General features: G+C 57.0%; 1 protein-coding gene across 3 annotated transcripts in view; it reads right to left on the bottom strand.

Annotated features, from left to right (window-relative positions):
* Window positions 1-18,628, bottom strand: part of borcs8 (BLOC-1 related complex subunit 8) — a 44,575-nt gene that overhangs the window by 16,044 nt on the left and 9,903 nt on the right. For all 3 annotated transcript variants that reach the window (XM_072594344.1, XM_072594345.1, XM_072594343.1), the window contains exons 2-3: window positions 6,311-6,423; window positions 3,547-3,611 (exon numbers count right to left, since the gene is read on the bottom strand). In XM_072594344.1, the coding sequence (XP_072450445.1) occupies window positions 3,547-3,611; window positions 6,311-6,400 (155 nt within the window). In that variant the 5' untranslated portion in view covers window positions 6,401-6,423. The remainder of the gene's footprint in view (window positions 1-3,546; window positions 3,612-6,310; window positions 6,424-18,628) is intronic.

Here is an 18,628-nt window from a genome sequence, read left to right as displayed (position 1 = left end):
GGAGTGCCTCCGAGATGGATTCTTAGAACACGGGCGGCACGGTGGCACAGTGGTTAGCACTGCTGCCTCACAGCGCCAGAGACCCGGGTTCAATTCCCGCCTCAGGCGACTCTCTGTGTGGAGTTTGCACGTTCTCCCCGTGTCTGCGTGGGTTTCCTCCGGGTGCTCCGGTTTCCTCCCACACTCCAATGATGTGCAGGTCAGGTGAATTGGCCATGCTAAATTGCCTGTAGTATTAGGTAAGGGGTAGATGTAGGGGTATGGGTGGGTTGTGCTTCGGCGGGGCGGTGTGGACTTGTTGGGCCGAAGGGCCTGTTTCCACACTGTAAGTAATCTAATCTAATCTAATCTAAACAGTTTGTACTGGAACCTACCAGGGAGAAGCAATTCTGGATCTGGTGTGTAACAAAAAGGATTTGATCAGGGACTTCAAAGTAAAGGAGCCATGAGGAGGTAGTGCCCACATACAATAAGCTTTAATCTGCAGTTTGAAAGGGAAAAGGGAGAATCAGAAGTGTCAGTATTGCGGTTGAACAAAGGGAACTATTGAGTTATGAGGGAGGAGCTGGCCAAAGTACAATGGTTCAATACCCTAGCAGGGGTGGCAGTGGAACAACAATGGCAGGTATTTCTGGATATAGGATCTGTTCATTCCAAAGAGGAAGAAAGATCCTAAGGGGAGGCAGGGGCAGCCGTGGCTGACAAGGGAAGTTACGGACTGTATAAAGATAAAAGAGAAGTATAACAAAGCAAAGATGAGCAGGAAGCCAGAGGTCTGGGAAACTTTTAAAGAGCAACAGAGGATAACTAAAAAGGCAATACACGGAGAAAAAATGAGGTACGAAGGCAAACTGGCCAAAAATATAAGGGAAGATAGTAAAAGCTTTTTTAGGTCAGTGAAAAGAAAAAAAAATGGTTAAGACTAAAATTGGGCCCTTGAAGACAGAAACAGGTGAATTTACTATGGGGAACAAGGAAATGGCAGAAGATTTGAATAGGTATTTTGGATCGGTCTTCACTGGAGAAGACACGAGCAATCTCCCAGAGATGAGTGAAGGACCTAGGGTAATGGATGAACTGAAGGGAAGTTATATTAGGCAGGAAATGGTGTTGGATAGATTGTTAGGTCTGAAGGCTAGTAAGTCCCAGGAACCTGATGGTCTGCATCCCAGGGTACTGAAGGAGGTGGCTCTGGAAATCGTAGACGCATTGGTAATCATTGTCCAATGTTCTATAGATTCAGGATCAGTTCCTGCAGATTGGAGGGTGGCTAATGTTGCCCCACTTTTCAAGAAAGGAAAGAAAGAGAAAACAGGGAATTATAGACCAGTTAGTCTGACGTCAGTGGTGGGAAAAATGCTGAAGTCAATTATAAAAGATGAAATTACGACTCATTTGGGTAGCAGTAACAGTATAGGTCAGAGTCAGCATGGATTTACGAAGGGGAAATTGTGTTTGACTAATCTTCTGGAAGTTTTTGAGGATGTAACTATGAAGATGGACAAGGGAGAGCTAGTGGATGTAGTGAACCTGGACTTTCAGAAAGCCTTTGATAAAGTTCCACATAGGAGGTTAATGAGCAAAATTAGGGCACATAGTATTGGGGGCAAAATACTGACTTGGATTGAAAATTAGCTGGCTGACAGAAAGCAAAGAGTAGTGATAAACAGATCCCTTTCGGAATGGCAGGCGGTGACCAGTGGGGTACCACAAGGTTTGGTGCTGGGACCACAGCTGTTTACAATATACATTAATGATATAGATGAAGGCATTAACAGTAATATTAGCAAATTTGCTGATGACACAAAGCTGGATGGCAGGGTGAAATGCGAGGAGGATGTTAAGAGAACACAGGGTGACTTGGACAGGCTAAGTGAGTGGACGGATGCATGGCAGATGCACTTTAATGTGGATAAATGTGTGATTATCCACTTTGGTGGCAAGAGCAGGAAGGCAGATTACTACCTAAATGGAGTCAGGTTGGGTAAATGGGAAGTACAGCAAGATCTAGGTGCTCTTGTACATCAGTCAATGAAAGCAAGCATGCAGGTACAGTAGGCAGTGAAGAAAACTAATGGCATGCTGGCCTTCATAACAAGAGGAATGGACTATAGGAGCAAAGAGGTCCTTCTGCAGATGTACAGGGCCCTGGTGAGACCGCATCTGGAGTATTGTGCGCAGTTTTGGTCTCCAAATTTGTGTAAGGACATTCTGGCTATTGAGGGATCACAGTGTAGGTTCACGAGGTCAATTCCCGGAATGGTGGGACTATCATATGTTGAAAGATTGGAGCAACTGGGCTTGTATACACTTGAGTTTAGAAGGATGAGAGAGGATGTATTGAGACGTAAATGATTATTAAAGGATTGGACACTCTGGAGACAGGAAGCATGTTCAGAACCAGAGGGGACAGTTTAAAAATAAGGGATAGGCCATTTAGAATAGAGTTGACGAAAACCTTTGCACCCAGAGAGTGGTGGATGTATGGAATGCTCTGCCCCAGAAGGCACTGGAGGCCAAGTCTCTGGATATTTTCAAGAAAAAGATGGATAGAGCTCTTAAAGATAGTGGAATCAAGGGTTATGAGGATAAGGCAGGAACAGGATACTATTGTGGGCAATCATAATGAATGGCTCGAAGGGCCAAATGGCCTACTCCTGCACCTATTGTCAATTGAGTGAGTCCTGGAGCAGTGCGAGGGGGAGTGAGGGAGTCCCGGAGCGGTGCGAGGGGGAGTGAGGGAGTCCCGGAGCGGTGCGAGGGGGAGTGAGGGAGTCCAGGAGCGGTGCGAGGGGGAGCGAGGGAGTCCTGGAGCGGTGCGAGGGGGAGTGAGTGAGTCCCGGAGCGATGCGAGGGGGAGTGAGTGAGTCCCGGAGCGGTGCGAGGAGGAGTGAGTGAGTCCCGGAGCGGTGCAAGGAGGAGCGAGGAAGTCCAGGAGCGGTGCGAGGGGGAGTGAGGGAGTCCTGTAACAGCACAAAGGGGAGTGAGCCCCAGAGTGGTGCAACTTACCTTTGTGCAGCTGAGTGCTAACATGCAGCGGACTGGAGGCTGGAGAGTCGTTGGGACTAGGGCCTGGCACAGGTGGTCAGACCACAGCTGAGCTGGGCTGCTGCAATGTAATGTCTATTTGAAATTCTTTACTAGACTGCAATGTCAATCCTTTAACTATGTTATAACGATCTTATTTCTTACTTATGTTTTAGACACTGTCAGTAATGACACTACTTTTCCTTTTATTCCACTTATCCCTCTTTTGTATCCAAGATTTGTACCTAGATACTTGTACTTAAGATGGCGCAATTAGCGGCAGCCATTATAAAATCTTTTCACTGTGCTCTTGTACTGGAGTACACATAACAATGAACGATATTCTATTCTACAGAGACAGACCTTCCTTATAAGAGGCCCAGATTATCAAAGCATCCTCTGATATCGAGGCTGTAACAATTAGCATGCATAACTCAAACTAGGGTTGACATGAGCACCTTGTACTCAGTCCCTTTCACACAGTAAATAAGACTGTCTTGGCTTTCTGAGTAGTCTAACCTGCAGGCGTATTCCACAGTATAGATCGCACCTTGGCACTGCTCCTCCACTCCTTGCATGTCTGTCTGCAGGGGGAGCAAAAAGAGGTCATTCTAACCCACAACATCATTGAGTAAACACAACATTTTATGATCAAACGGCCTTGCCTTCATAAAGCTAGTCAGAGCAGAACCATGCCTGCTTCATTCCCTGTGCCACTCACCCCACGGGATGGTTTCCTTGGGACTGACACCCGGGTATCAACACCAAATGAAACCGAAGTGGACCTGTGACTGCATGACAGAGGTTTATCCACCATGTACTGTGTTACTTCCAAGGGTGAGGGCAGAAATGGTTGTTTTGCTTTTAGCTGTCACCTGCATATGATGGAATATCCACATCTGAGTGGGTGTGCTGATCCCTGTGCGCTTACCATGTAAAAGGTGCTTTTACACAAAAGGACGTGCAGGTATGTCTGTGCAGCTTCCCCTCTCTGGCTGACCACCAACAAACCAACAGTTACAGCCAATTTGTGGAAGAGAAGGAATCACCACTGACCACCTCCCACTCTTTACTCTCCTATTTCATATCCAATTATTCCTTTATTTGTTCCTGGCATGCAGCTATCCCTGACTGGCCCAGTATTTATTGCCCATCCCTAATTGCCTTGGAGAAGGTGATGATGAGCCACCTTTTTGAACCACTGCAGTGCCTGTGCTGTGGGAACACCCACAATGCTGCAGTCCCCGTGCTGTAGACACCCACAATTAGATTAGATTAGATTAGATTACTTACAGTGTGGAAACAGGCCCTTCGGTCCAACAAATCCACACCGCCCCGCCGAAGCATAACCCACCCATACCCCTACATCTACATCTACATCTACCCCTTACCTAACAATACGGGCAATTTAGCATGGCCAATTCACCTGACCTGCATATCTTTGGACTGTGGGAGGAAACTGGAGCACCCGGAGGAAACCCACGCAGACACGGGGAGAACGTGCAAACTCCACACAGTCAGTCGCCTGAGGCGGGAATTGAACCCGGGTCTCTGGCGCTGTGAGGCAGCAGTGCTAACCACTGTGCCACCGTGCGCCCACAATGCAGCAGTCCCCGTTCTGTAGGGATACCCACAATGCAGTAGCCCCCGTTCTGTAGAGACAACCACAATGCCGCAGTCCTCGTGCTGTAGGGACAGCCACAATGCAGCTGTCCCTGTGCTGTAGGGACACCCACAATGCCGCAGTCTTCGTGCTGTAGGGACACCCACAATGCCGCAGTCTTCGTGCTGTAGGGACACTCACAACGCTGCAGTCCCCGTGCCGTAGGGACACTCACAATGCAGCAGACCCCATGCTGTAGGGACACCCACAATGCCGCAGTCTTCGTGCTGTAGGGACACCCACAATGCCGCAGTCTTCGTGCTGTAGGGACACTCACAACGCTGCAGTCCCCGTGCCGTAGGGACACTCACAATGCAGCAGACCCCATGCTGTAGGGACACCCACAATGCTGCAGTCCCCATGCTGTAGGGACACCCACAATGCTGCAGTCCCCATGCTGTAGGGACACCCACAATGCTGCAGTCCCCATGCTGTAGGGACACCCACAATGCTGCAGTCCCCATGCTGTAGGGACACCCACAATGCTGCAGTCCCCATGCTGTAGGGACACCCACAATGCTGCAGTCCCCATGCTGTAGGGACACCCACAATGCTGCAGTCCCCATGCCATAGGGACACCCACAATGCTGCAGTCCCCATGCCATAGGGACACCCACAATGCCGCAAAATCCGTTCTGTCGGGTCACCCACAATGCTGCAGTCCCCGTTCTGTAGGGACACTCACAATCTGGAAGGGAGGGCGTTCCAGGATTTTGACGCTGACGGAGCAGTGATATATTTCCAGGTTAGGATGGCGAGTGGCTACTGTTGTGGTGGTCTTGCCATGCGTCTGCTGCCTAACAAGCCGACAGCGAGGAGCCGGATGTCTGTAGGGCAATGCCCTGTCTAGAATGCAGATGTGCACAGCTGCTCTGATCTTCTGCGCATGGTGATCGGCTTGCAGATCGTGACGTTAACTTCTGGTTCCAGAAATCACTGCTGTACACAGGTTGGGGGTGGGCAATACAGGTGGTAACAAAATTCAAGAGAACGCTGATGCAGAGTCAACATTGACATTCCCTCAAAACTGCTCAACTATCGGAGGGTCTGCACACACCAATCAGCTACCACACAGAGGACCGCACCACAAAAATCAAACCATTACATGGGTGAACATCCATGCTGCAGGAGAAATGGACATGATCCCTGTTGGCCGAGGGAACTATATGATGCCTGTCTGGTGCCAAAGTGGTAATCTCAATTTCAATGGATATTAATCTTCCCGAGCCTGGCCAGAGGTCACATCAATGTGATCAGGTTTTCGTGGCTCTGAGGAGTGTGGGAAGGGGAGGAATTTTTTTTTTAAAGTCAGAAACAAGCCTGCTTGTGGTCACCATGCAGAAACTCCAGCTAGGACGCTCAGAGCTGCCTAAGAGAAATGATGGTTTCTGCAGTGAAACAGTTTCCTCTGACAGCAAATATCAAGCGTTGCTGATAAGGTGACTGGGACGGAAGAGGAACTTGGAACGGAGGGCTGGCAGTGAAAGGAGTGGAAGGTGAGTAAGAGTTTAGCTCGATTGATTTTTCATCAGTTCTGGACGATGTGAATGGCACAATTGGAACAGATGTAATTAAACTGCAACTTAATAATTCTGCAGCGCGCTCTCAAACTCTCCTCACCTTGTGCTGCACCAGCTCCGGGAGGGATCGTCGCACATGCTCCTGCAGTCGGTACAGAGCCAATGATGGCTCGTTGGCCAAGAAGTACATACTTTCAGTGAATTTATCTGTAACTGGAGAACAGAGCAGGAGTCAAACTGGGAGAGATTTGTGGGGCTGTCCTTCTGTTAGGCAGCTGTGTCCCATGATTTATCCCACAAAGGTTATTGAGACAACTTGCACTTATATAGGACCAGACATGTTGTGAAAAACATAATGAAGCACTTTTAGGCCTTGCTTAAGCAATTTCAAAACTGTCACTTTTATTTTCATATCCCTCCATGGTCTTACTCTCTTTATCGCTATAATCTCCTCCAGATCCACATTATGACTGTGCTCGTCCAGTTCAAGGCTCTTGCCATCATCCACACCACCACCTCCCTATATTTTTTGGCATCTCTTTCCTCCCTTAAATCACTCTTTAAAAACCTGTTTGCTCCAAGCTTTCATTTCTCACCCTAACGTTCCTGTAACTTGATGACAAATGTTTTTAAGAGAGCCATTTGGGACATTTTTTACATAGCCAACACTTTAATAACACAAGTTGCTCCTGTCAAATGTTTGGGACATTGAGGCAAATGTGCTCCCTTAGCTTCAACTGAAGATTAGCCATTTGAAAGCAGCCCACATTTCTACCACTTAAATATTTCTAATACTATTTTGTTAGAAAAGACAAAACATTAAAATCAGCAATGAAGGACTTCTTAATAAATATATATATTTATTTTAAAACGATCATGCGCTCCCTCAGCATCATGTAAAATTGTAGTCCAAAATGATTAACCATTTCATTCCCTCCTTGGGCTACTTTCCCTGAAGTATCAGAGGTTGAGAGGTGACCTTATCGAGACTTATAAGGTCATGAGGGACATGGTTAGGGTGAATAGCCAAGGTCTTTTTTTCCCCCAGAGAAGGGGAGTTCAGAACTAGAGGGCATAGGTTTAACATGAGAGGGGAAAGATATAAAAGGGACCAAAGGGGAACCTTTCCATGCAGAGGGTGGTGTGTGCGTGGAATGAGCTGCCATAGGAAGTGTGGAGGCTGCTACAATTACAACATTTAAAAGGATCTAGATGGGTATATGAATAGGAAAGGTTTAGAGGGATAGCTGGCAAATGGGATTAAATTAACGTACGATACGTGGACGGCATAGATAAGTTGGACCGAAGAGTCTGTTTCCATGCTGTATATTTCTGTGACTCTAGAAATTAATTTTCCCGGCATTGAATCAAGTAATTAAGATAGCACAACATGAATAAAATGGCAATCGAGATTCTGGACAGTAAACAAAGGTCCTACTTTGCAAGTCGAATGAAGTGGCTCTGAGTGCTGAGTAGAGTGCATCATGGATAAGAAAGGACACTCGCTCTTTCTTTGATGCCCCTCCGTCCTCACTCCCCACGCATTGACACTAAGATCTCTCTCCCTCAGGATTATGTTGAGGGATGGGGGGGGGGGGGGGGGGGGTGGAGTGTTGGGAGGATAGGAAGAGAGAGTGTGTTGGGGGACGGGGGGAGAGTGTAGGGGGATTGGGGGAGAGTGTTGGGGGATGGGGAGAGTGTTGGGGATCAGGGTGTGTTGGGAATGGGTGAGGAGTGTCTGTTGGGGGGAAGGGGGAAGAGTGTGTTGGGGGATGGGGGGGAAGAGTGTTGGGGGATGGGGGGGAAGAGTGTTGGGGGATGGGGGGGAAGAGTGTTGGGGGATGGGGGGGGAAGAGTGTTGGGGGATGGGGGGGAAGAGTGTTGGGGGATGGGGGGGAAGAGTGTTGGGGGATGGGGGGGAAGAGTGTTGGGGGATGGGGGGGAAGAGTGTTGGGGGATGGGGGGGAAGAGTGTTGGGGGATGGGGGGGGAAGAGTGTTGGGGGATGGGGGGGAAGAGTGTTGGGGGATGGGGGGGAAGAGTGTTGGGGGATGGGGGGGAAGAGTGTTGGGGGATGGGGGGAAGAGTGTTGGGGGATGGGGGGGAAGAGTGTTGGGGGATGGGGGGGAAGAGTGTTGGGGGATGGGGGGGAAGAGTGTTGGGGGATGGGGGGGAAGAGTGTTGGGGGATGGGGCGGAAGAGTGTTGGGGGATGGGGGGGAAGAGTGTTGGGGGATGGGGGGGAAGAGTGTTGGGGGATGGGGGGAAGAGTGTTGGGGGATGGGGGGGAAGAGTGTTGGGGGATGGGGGGGAAGAGTGTTGGGGGATGGGGGGGAAGAGTGTTGGGGGATGGGGGGGAAGAGTGTTGGGGGATGGGGCGGAAGAGTGTTGGGGGATGGGGGGGAAGAGTGTTGGGGGATGGGGGGGAAGAGTGTTGGGGGATGGGGGGGAAGAGTGTTGGGGGATGGGGGGGGAAGAGTGTTGGGGGATGGGGGGGAAGAGTGTTGGGGGATGGGGGGGAAGGAGTGTTGGGGGATGGGGGGGAAGGAGTGTTGGGGGATGGGGGGAAGGAGTGTTGGGGATGGGGGGGAAGACTGTTGGGGGATGGGGGGGAGGAGTGTTGGGGGATGGGGCCAGAGTGTGTTGGGGGATGGGGCCAGAGTGTGTTGGGGATGGGGGCAGAGTGTGTTGGGGATGGGGGCAGAGTGTGTTGGGGATGGGGGCAGAGTGTGTTGGGGATGGGGGCAGAGTGTGTTGGGGATGGGGGCAGAGTGTGTTGGGGATGGGGGCAGAGTGTGTTGGGGATGGGGGCAGAGTGTGTTGGGGATGGGGGCAGAGTGTGTTGGGGATGGGGGCAGAGTGTGTTGGGGATGGGGGCAGAGTGTGTTGGGGATGGGGGCAGAGTGTGTTGGGGATGGGGGCAGAGTGTGTTGGGGATGGGGGCAGAGTGTGTTGGGGATGGGGGCAGAGTGTGTTGGGGATGGGGGCAGAGTGTGTTGGGGATGGGGGCAGAGTGTGTTGGGGATGGGGGCAGAGTGTGTTGGGGATGGGGGCAGAGTGTGTTGGGGATGGGGGCAGAGTGTGTTGGGGATGGGGGCAGAGTGTGTTGGGGATGGGGGCAGAGTGTGTTGGGGATGGGGGCAGAGTGTGTTGGGGATGGGGGCAGAGTGTGTTGGGGATGGGGGCAGAGTGTGTTGGGGATGGGGGCAGAGTGTGTTGGGGATGGGGGCAGAGTGTGTTGGGGATGGGGGCAGAGTGTGTTGGGGATGGGGGCAGAGTGTGTTGGGGATGGGGGCAGAGTGTGTTGGGGATGGGGGCAGAGTGTGTTGGGGATGGGGGCAGAGTGTGTTGGGGATGGGGGCAGAGTGTGTTGGGGATGGGGGCAGAGTGTGTTGGGGATGGGGGCAGAGTGTGTTGGGGATGGGGGCAGAGTGTGTTGGGGATGGGGGCAGAGTGTGTTGGGGATGGGGGCAGAGTGTGTTGGGGATGGGGGCAGAGTGTGTTGGGGATGGGGGCAGAGTGTGTTGGGGATGGGGGCAGAGTGTGTTGGGGATGGGGGCAGAGTGTGTTGGGGATGGGGGCAGAGTGTGTTGGGGATGGGGGCAGAGTGTGTTGGGGATGGGGGCAGAGTGTGTTGGGGATGGGGGCAGAGTGTGTTGGGGATGGGGGCAGAGTGTGTTGGGGATGGGGGCAGAGTGTGTTGGGGATGGGGGCAGAGTGTGTTGGGGATGGGGGCAGAGTGTGTTGGGGATGGGGGCAGAGTGTGTTGGGGATGGGGGCAGAGTGTGTTGGGGATGGGGGCAGAGTGTGTTGGGGATGGGGGCAGAGTGTGTTGGGGATGGGGGCAGAGTGTGTTGGGGATGGGGGCAGAGTGTGTTGGGGATGGGGGCAGAGTGTGTTGGGGATGGGGGCAGAGTGTGTTGGGGATGGGGGCAGAGTGTGTTGGGGATGGGGGCAGAGTGTGTTGGGGATGGGGGCAGAGTGTGTTGGGGATGGGGGCAGAGTGTGTTGGGGATGGGGGCAGAGTGTGTTGGGGATGGGGGCAGAGTGTGTTGGGGATGGGGGCAGAGTGTGTTGGGGATGGGGGCAGAGTGTGTTGGGGATGGGGGCAGAGTGTGTTGGGGATGGGGGCAGAGTGTGTTGGGGATGGGGGCAGAGTGTGTTGGGGATGGGGGCAGAGTGTGTTGGGGATGGGGGCAGAGTGTGTTGGGGATGGGGGCAGAGTGTGTTGGGGATGGGGGCAGAGTGTGTTGGGGATGGGGGCAGAGTGTGTTGGGGATGGGGGCAGAGTGTGTTGGGGATGGGGGCAGAGTGTGTTGGGGATGGGGGCAGAGTGTGTTGGGGATGGGGGCAGAGTGTGTTGGGGATGGGGGCAGAGTGTGTTGGGGATGGGGGCAGAGTGTGTTGGGGATGGGGGCAGAGTGTGTTGGGGATGGGGGCAGAGTGTGTTGGGGATGGGGGCAGAGTGTGTTGGGGATGGGGGCAGAGTGTGTTGGGGATGGGGGCAGAGTGTGTTGGGGATGGGGGCAGAGTGTGTTGGGGATGGGGGCAGAGTGTGTTGGGGATGGGGGCAGAGTGTGTTGGGGATGGGGGCAGAGTGTGTTGGGGATGGGGGCAGAGTGTGTTGGGGATGGGGGCAGAGTGTGTTGGGGATGGGGGCAGAGTGTGTTGGGGATGGGGGCAGAGTGTGTTGGGGATGGGGGCAGAGTGTGTTGGGGATGGGGGCAGAGTGTGTTGGGGATGGGGGCAGAGTGTGTTGGGGATGGGGGCAGAGTGTGTTGGGGATGGGGGCAGAGTGTGTTGGGGATGGGGGCAGAGTGTGTTGGGGATGGGGGCAGAGTGTGTTGGGGATGGGGGCAGAGTGTGTTGGGGATGGGGGCAGAGTGTGTTGGGGATGGGGGCAGAGTGTGTTGGGGATGGGGGCAGAGTGTGTTGGGGATGGGGGCAGAGTGTGTTGGGGATGGGGGCAGAGTGTGTTGGGGATGGGGGCAGAGTGTGTTGGGGATGGGGGCAGAGTGTGTTGGGGATGGGGGCAGAGTGTGTTGGGGATGGGGGCAGAGTGTGTTGGGGATGGGGGCAGAGTGTGTTGGGGATGGGGGCAGAGTGTGTTGGGGATGGGGGCAGAGTGTGTTGGGGATGGGGGCAGAGTGTGTTGGGGATGGGGGCAGAGTGTGTTGGGGATGGGGGCAGAGTGTGTTGGGGATGGGGGCAGAGTGTGTTGGGGATGGGGGCAGAGTGTGTTGGGGATGGGGGCAGAGTGTGTTGGGGATGGGGGCAGAGTGTGTTGGGGATGGGGGCAGAGTGTGTTGGGGATGGGGGCAGAGTGTGTTGGGGATGGGGGCAGAGTGTGTTGGGGATGGGGGCAGAGTGTGTTGGGGATGGGGGCAGAGTGTGTTGGGGATGGGGGCAGAGTGTGTTGGGGATGGGGGCAGAGTGTGTTGGGGATGGGGGCAGAGTGTGTTGGGGATGGGGGCAGAGTGTGTTGGGGATGGGGGCAGAGTGTGTTGGGGATGGGGGCAGAGTGTGTTGGGGATGGGGGCAGAGTGTGTTGGGGATGGGGGCAGAGTGTGTTGGGGATGGGGGCAGAGTGTGTTGGGGATGGGGGCAGAGTGTGTTGGGGATGGGGGCAGAGTGTGTTGGGGATGGGGGCAGAGTGTGTTGGGGATGGGGGCAGAGTGTGTTGGGGATGGGGGCAGAGTGTGTTGGGGATGGGGGCAGAGTGTGTTGGGGATGGGGGCAGAGTGTGTTGGGGATGGGGGCAGAGTGTGTTGGGGATGGGGGCAGAGTGTGTTGGGGATGGGGGCAGAGTGTGTTGGGGATGGGGGCAGAGTGTGTTGGGGATGGGGGCAGAGTGTGTTGGGGATGGGGGCAGAGTGTGTTGGGGATGGGGGCAGAGTGTGTTGGGGATGGGGGCAGAGTGTGTTGGGGATGGGGGCAGAGTGTGTTGGGGATGGGGGCAGAGTGTGTTGGGGATGGGGGCAGAGTGTGTTGGGGATGGGGGCAGAGTGTGTTGGGGATGGGGGCAGAGTGTGTTGGGGATGGGGGCAGAGTGTGTTGGGGATGGGGGCAGAGTGTGTTGGGGATGGGGGCAGAGTGTGTTGGGGATGGGGGCAGAGTGTGTTGGGGATGGGGGCAGAGTGTGTTGGGGATGGGGGCAGAGTGTGTTGGGGATGGGGGCAGAGTGTGTTGGGGATGGGGGCAGAGTGTGTTGGGGATGGGGGCAGAGTGTGTTGGGGATGGGGGCAGAGTGTGTTGGGGATGGGGGCAGAGTGTGTTGGGGATGGGGGCAGAGTGTGTTGGGGATGGGGGCAGAGTGTGTTGGGGATGGGGGCAGAGTGTGTTGGGGATGGGGGCAGAGTGTGTTGGGGATGGGGGCAGAGTGTGTTGGGGATGGGGGCAGAGTGTGTTGGGGATGGGGGCAGAGTGTGTTGGGGATGGGGGCAGAGTGTGTTGGGGATGGGGGCAGAGTGTGTTGGGGATGGGGGCAGAGTGTGTTGGGGATGGGGGCAGAGTGTGTTGGGGATGGGGGCAGAGTGTGTTGGGGATGGGGGCAGAGTGTGTTGGGGATGGGGGCAGAGTGTGTTGGGGATGGGGGCAGAGTGTGTTGGGGATGGGGGCAGAGTGTGTTGGGGATGGGGGCAGAGTGTGTTGGGGATGGGGGCAGAGTGTGTTGGGGATGGGGGCAGAGTGTGTTGGGGATGGGGGGGAAAGAGTGTTGGGGGATGGGGGGGGAAGTGTGTTGGGGGATGGGGGGGGGGGGAAGTGTGTTGGGGGATGGTGGAGTGTGTTGGGGGATGAGGGGGAAATGTGTTGGGGGATGGGGGGGGGGGGAAGTGTGTTGGGGGATGGTGGAGTGTGTTGGGGGATGAGGGGGAAATGTGTTGGGGGATGGGTGGGAAAGTGTGTTGGGGGGTGGGGGGATGGGATGGAGTGTTGCGGGATGGTGGGGGGGAAAGAGTGTTGGGGGATGGGGGGGAAAGAGGGTTGGGGATGGGGGGGGGAGTGTGTTGGGGGATGGGGGGGGGAAGTGTGTTGGGGGATGGGGGGGGAAGTGTGTTGGGGGATGGGGGGGGGGGGAAGTGTGTTGGGGGATGGTGGAGTGTGTTGGGGGATGAGGGGGAAATGTGTTGGGGGATGGGTGGGAAAGTGTGTTGGGGGGTGGGGGGATGGGATGGAGTGTTGCGGGATGGTGGGGGGGAAAGAGTGTTGGGGGATGGGTGGGAAAGAGTATTGGGGGATGGGGGGATGTGTTGGGGGATGGGGGGAAGACTGTTGGCGGATGGGGGGGAAAGAGAGTTGGGGGATGGGGGAGAGTGTTTTGGGGGGTAGGGGAGAGTGTGTTTGCGGATGTGGGGAAGACTGTTGGGAATGGGGGGGGTGAGAGTTGGGGGATGGGGGAAGTGTGTTGGGGGATGGGGGAAGTGTGTTGGGGGATGGGGGGAAGTGTGTTGGGGGATGGGGGAGGAAGAGTGTCGGGGGATGGGGGAGGAAGAGCGTTGGGGGATGGGGGAGGAAGAGCGTTGGGGGATGGGGGAGGAAGAGCGTTGGGGGATGGGGGAGGAAGAGCGTTGGGGGATGGGGGAGGAAGAGCGTTGGGGAATGGGGGAGGAAGAGCGTTGGGGAATGGGGGAGGAAGAGCGTTGGGGAATGGGGGAGGAAGAGCGTTGGGGAATGGGGGAGGAAGAGCGTTGGGGAATGGGGGAGGAAGAGCGTTGGGGAATGGGGGAGGAAGAGCGTTGGGGAATGGGGGAGGAAGAGCGTTGGGGAATGGGGGAGGAAGAGCGTTGGGGAATGGGGGAGGAAGAGCGTTGGGGAATGGGGGAGGAAGAGCGTTGGGGAATGGGGGAGGAAGAGCGTTGGGGAATGGGGGAGGAAGAGCGTTGGGGAATGGGGGAGGAAGAGCGTTGGGGAATGGGGGAGGAAGAGCGTTGGGGAATGGGGGAGGAAGAGAGTTGGGGAATGGGGGAGGAAGAGCGTTGGGGAATGGGGGAGGAAGAGCGTTGGGGAATGGGGGAGGAAGAGCGTTGGGGAATGGGGGAGGAAGAGCGTTGGGGAATGGGGGAGGAAGAGCGTTGGGGAATGGGGGAGGAAGAGCGTTGGGGAATGGGGGAGGAAGAGCGTTGGGGAATGGGGGAGGAAGAGCGTTGGGGAATGGGGGAGGAAGAGCGTTGGGGAATGGGGGAGGAAGAGCGTTGGGGAATGGGGGAGGAAGAGCGTTGGGGAATGGGGGAGGAAGAGCGTTGGGGAATGGGGGAGGAAGAGCGTTGGGGAATGGGGGAGGAAGAGCGTTGGGGAATGGGGGAGGAAGAGCGTTGGGGAATGGGGGAGGAAGAGCGTTGGGGAATGGGGGGAGAAAGAGAGTTGGGGAATGGGGTAAAAGAGTGCGGGGGATGGAAGGGAAAGAGCGGTGGCGGATGGCGGGGGGAGGAAGTGTTGGTGGATGGGGTGGGAAGAGTGTTGAGGGATGGGGAGGAAGATTGTTGAGGGAGCGGGGGGGGAACTGTGTTGGGGGATGGGGCGAAGTGTATAGGAGTATGGGGGGGGGGGGGGGAGTGTGTTGGGTGATTGGGGGGAGAAGTGTGTTGGGGGATGGGGGGAAAGAGTGTTGGGCGATGGAGGGGGAAAGGGAGTTGGGGGATGGGGGGGAATGTGTGTGGGGGATGGGGATGGGGGGAATGAGTGTTGGGGGATGGAGTAGGAGAAGTGTGTTGGGGGATGGAGTGGGAGAAGTGTGTTGGGGGGGTGGGGAGAAGTGTGTTGGGGGGGTGGGGAGTGGTGTGTTGGGGGGATGGGGGAAATAGTGTTGGGGGATGGGGAAAAGAGTGTTGGGGGATGGGGGGTGGAAAAAGTGTTGGGGGATGGGGGGAAAAGAGTATTGGGGGATGGGGGGGGAAAGATTATTGGGGGATGGTGGGAAAAGAGTGTTGGGGGATGGGGAGAAAGAGTGTTGGGGGATGGGGGGGAAAGATTATTGGGGGATGGTGGGAAAAGAGTGTCGGGGGATGGTGGGAAAGAGTGTCGGGGGATGGGGGGAAAGAGTGTCGGGGGATGGGGGGAAAGAGTGTCGGGGGATGGGGGGAAAGAGTGTCGGGGGATGGGGGGAAAGAGTGTCGGGGGATGGGGGGAAAGAGTGTCGGGGGATGGGGGGAAAGAGTGTCGGGGGATGGGGGGAAAGAGTGTCGGGGGATGGGGGAGGAAGAGTGTCGGGGGATGGGGGAGGAAGAGTGTCGGGGGATGGGGGAAGAAGAGTGTCGGGGGATGGGGGAGGAAGAGTGTCGGGGGATGGGGGAGGAAGAGTGTCGGGGGATGGGGGAGGAAGAGTGTCGGGGGATGGGGGAGGAAGAGTGTCGGGGGATGGGGGGGAAAGAGTGTCGGGGGATGGGGGGGAAAGAGTGTCGGGGGATGGGGGAAAAGAGTGTCGGGGGATGGGGGGAAAGAGTGTCGGGGGATGGGGGGAAAGAGTGTCGGGGGATGGGGGGAAAGAGTGTCGGGGGATGGGGGAGGAAGAGTGTCGGGGGATGGGGGAGGAAGAGTGTCGGGGGATGGGGGAGGAAGAGTGTCGGGGGATGGGGGAGGAAGAGTGTCGGGGTTGGGGGAGGAAGAGTGTCGGGGGATGGGGGAGGAAGAGTGTCGGGGGATGGGGGAGGAAGAGTGTCGGGGGATGGGGGAGGAAGAGTGTCGGGGGATGGGGGGGAAAGAGTGTTGGGGGATGGGGGGGAAAGAGTGTTGGGGGATGGGGGGGAAAGAGTGTTGGGGGATGGGGGGGAAAGAGTGTTGGGGGATGGGGGGGAAAGAGTGTTGGGGGATGGGGGGGATAGAGTGTTGGGGGATGGGGGGGAAAGAGTGTTGGGGGATGGGGGGAAAGAGTGTTGGGGGATGGGGGGGAAAGAATGTTGGGGGATGGGGGGGAAAGAATGTTGGGGGATGGGGGGAAAGAATGTTGGGGGATGGGGGGAAAGAGTGTTGGGGGATGGGGGGGGAAGTGTGTTGGGGGATGGGGGAGGTGTGTTGGGGGATGGGGGGGGAGGTGTGTTGGGGGATGGGGGGGAGGTGTGTTGGGGGATGGGGGGGGGAGGTGTGTTGGGGGATGGGGGGAGGTGTGTTGGGGGATGGGGGGGGAGGTGTGTTGGGGGATGGGGGGGAGGTGTGTTGGGGGATGGGGGGGAGGTGTGTTGGGGGATGGGGGGGAGGTGTGTTGGGGGATGGGGGGGAGGTGTGTTGGGGGATGGGGGGGAGGTGTGTTGGGGGATGGGGGGGAGGTGTGTTGGGGGATGGGGGGGAGGTGTGTTGGGGGATGGGGGGGAGGTGTGTTGGGGGATGGGGGGGAGGTGTGTTGGGGGATGGGGGGAGGTGTGTTGGGGGATGGGGGGGAGGTGTGTTGGGGGATGGGGGGGGAGGTGTGTTGGGGGATGGGGGGGAGGTGTGTTGGGGGATGGGGGGGAGGTGTGTTGGGGGATGGGGGGGAATTGTGTTGGGGGATGGGGGGGGAATTGTGTTGGGGGATGGGGGGGGAATTGTGTTGGGGGATGGGGGGGGGAATTGTGTTGGGGGATGAGGGGGGAATTGTGTTGGGGGATGGGGGGGAATTGTGTTGGGGGATGGGGGAGGAGGTGTGTTGGGGGATGGGGGGGGGAAATGTGTTGGGGGATGGGGTGGACTGTTGCGGGATGGTGGGGGGAAAGAGTGTTGGTGGAGGGGGAAAGAATGTTGGGGAATGGGGGGGAAGAGAGTGTCGGGGGATGGGGGGGAAGGGTGTTGTGGAATGGGGGGGGAAGAGTGTTGGGGGATGGGTGGGGGGAAGAGTGTTGGGGGATGGGGGGGAAGAGTGTTGGGGGATGGGGGGCATGGGATGGAGTGTTGCGGGATGGTGGGGGGGAAAGAGTGTTGGGGGATGCGGGGAAGAGTGTTGAGGGATGGGGGGGGAAAGAGGGTTGGGGGATGGGAAGGAAAGGGTGTTGGGGATGGGGGGAAAGAATGTTGGGGTATGGGGGAAAGAGTGTTGGGGTATGGGGGGCATGGGATGGAGTGTTGCGGGATGGGGGGGAAAAGAGTGTTGAGGGATGGGGTGAAAGAGTGTTGAGGGATGGGGGGGGAAAGAGGGTTGGGGATGGGGGGGGGAGTGTGTTGGGGGATGGGGGGGGAAGTGTGTTGGGGGATGGGGGGGGGAAGTGTGTTGGGGGATGGGGGGGGGGGGGAAGTGTGTTGGGGGATGGTGGAGTGTGTTGGGGGATGAGGGGGAAATGTGTTGGGGGATGGGTGGGAAAGTGTGTTGGGGGGTGGGGGGATGGGATGGAGTGTTGCGGGATGGTGGGGGGGAAAGAGTGTTGGGGGATGGGTGGGAAAGAGTATTGGGGGATGGGGGGATGTGTTGGGGGATGGGGGGAAGACTGTTGGCGGATGGGGGGGAAAGAGAGTTGGGGGATGGGGGAGAGTGTTTTGGGGGGTAGGGGAGAGTGTGTTTGCGGATGTGGGGAAGACTGTTGGGAATGGGGGGGGTGAGAGTTGGGGGATGGGGGAAGTGTGTTGGGGGATGGGGGAAGTGTGTTGGGGGATGGGGGGAAGTGTGTTGGGGGATGGGGGGGAGAGTGTGTTGGGGGATGGGGGGGGAAGTGTGTTGGGGGATGGGGGGGAGGTGTGTTGGGGGATGGGGGGGAGGTGTGTTGGGGGATGGGGGGGGTGGTGTGTTGGGGGATGGGGGGGGTGTGTGTTGGGGGATGGGGGGGGAGGTGTTGGGGGATGGGGGGGAGGTGTGTTGGGGATGGGGGGAGGTGTGTTGGGGGATGGGGGGGGAGGTGTGTTGGGGGATGGGGGGGAGGGTGTGTTGGGGGATGGGGGGGAAGAGTGTTGGGGGGATGGGGGGGAAAGAGTGTTGGGGGATGGGGGAAAGAGTGTTGGGGGATGGGGGAAAGAGTGTTGGGGGATGGGGGAAGAGTGTTGGGGGATGGGGGAAGAGTGTTGGGGGATGGGGGAAGAGTGTTGGGGGATGGGGGAAGAGTGTTGGGGGATGGGGGGAAGTGTGTTGGGGGATGGGGGGGAAGGTGTTGGGGGATGGGGGGGGGGTGTGTTGGGGGATGGGGGGGGGAGTGTGTTGGGGGTGGGGGGGTGGTGGGGGGGGGTGAAGTGTGTTGGGGGGTGGGGAGAGTGTGTTGGGGGGTGGGGAGAAGTGTGTTGGGGGGTGGGGAGAGTGTGTTGGGGGGTGGGGAGAAGTGTGTTGGGGGGTGGGGAGAGTGTGTTGGGGGGGGTGGGGGAGAAGTGTGTTGGGGGGTGGGGAAGTGTGTTGGGGGGTGGGGGAGTGTGTGGGGGGTGGGGTAAAGTGTGCTGGGGGGTGGGGTAAAGTGTGTTGGGGGGTGGGGGAAAGTGTGCTGGGGGGTGGGGGAAAGTGTGCTGGGGGGTGGGGGAAAGAGTGTTGGGGGGTGGGGG

The sequence above is a fragment of the Chiloscyllium punctatum genome, chromosome 24 (assembly GCF_047496795.1).
Source record: "Chiloscyllium punctatum isolate Juve2018m chromosome 24, sChiPun1.3, whole genome shotgun sequence".
Lineage (NCBI taxonomy): Eukaryota > Metazoa > Chordata > Chondrichthyes > Orectolobiformes > Hemiscylliidae > Chiloscyllium > Chiloscyllium punctatum.
This window is presented reverse-complemented; position numbering and strand designations above follow the sequence as displayed.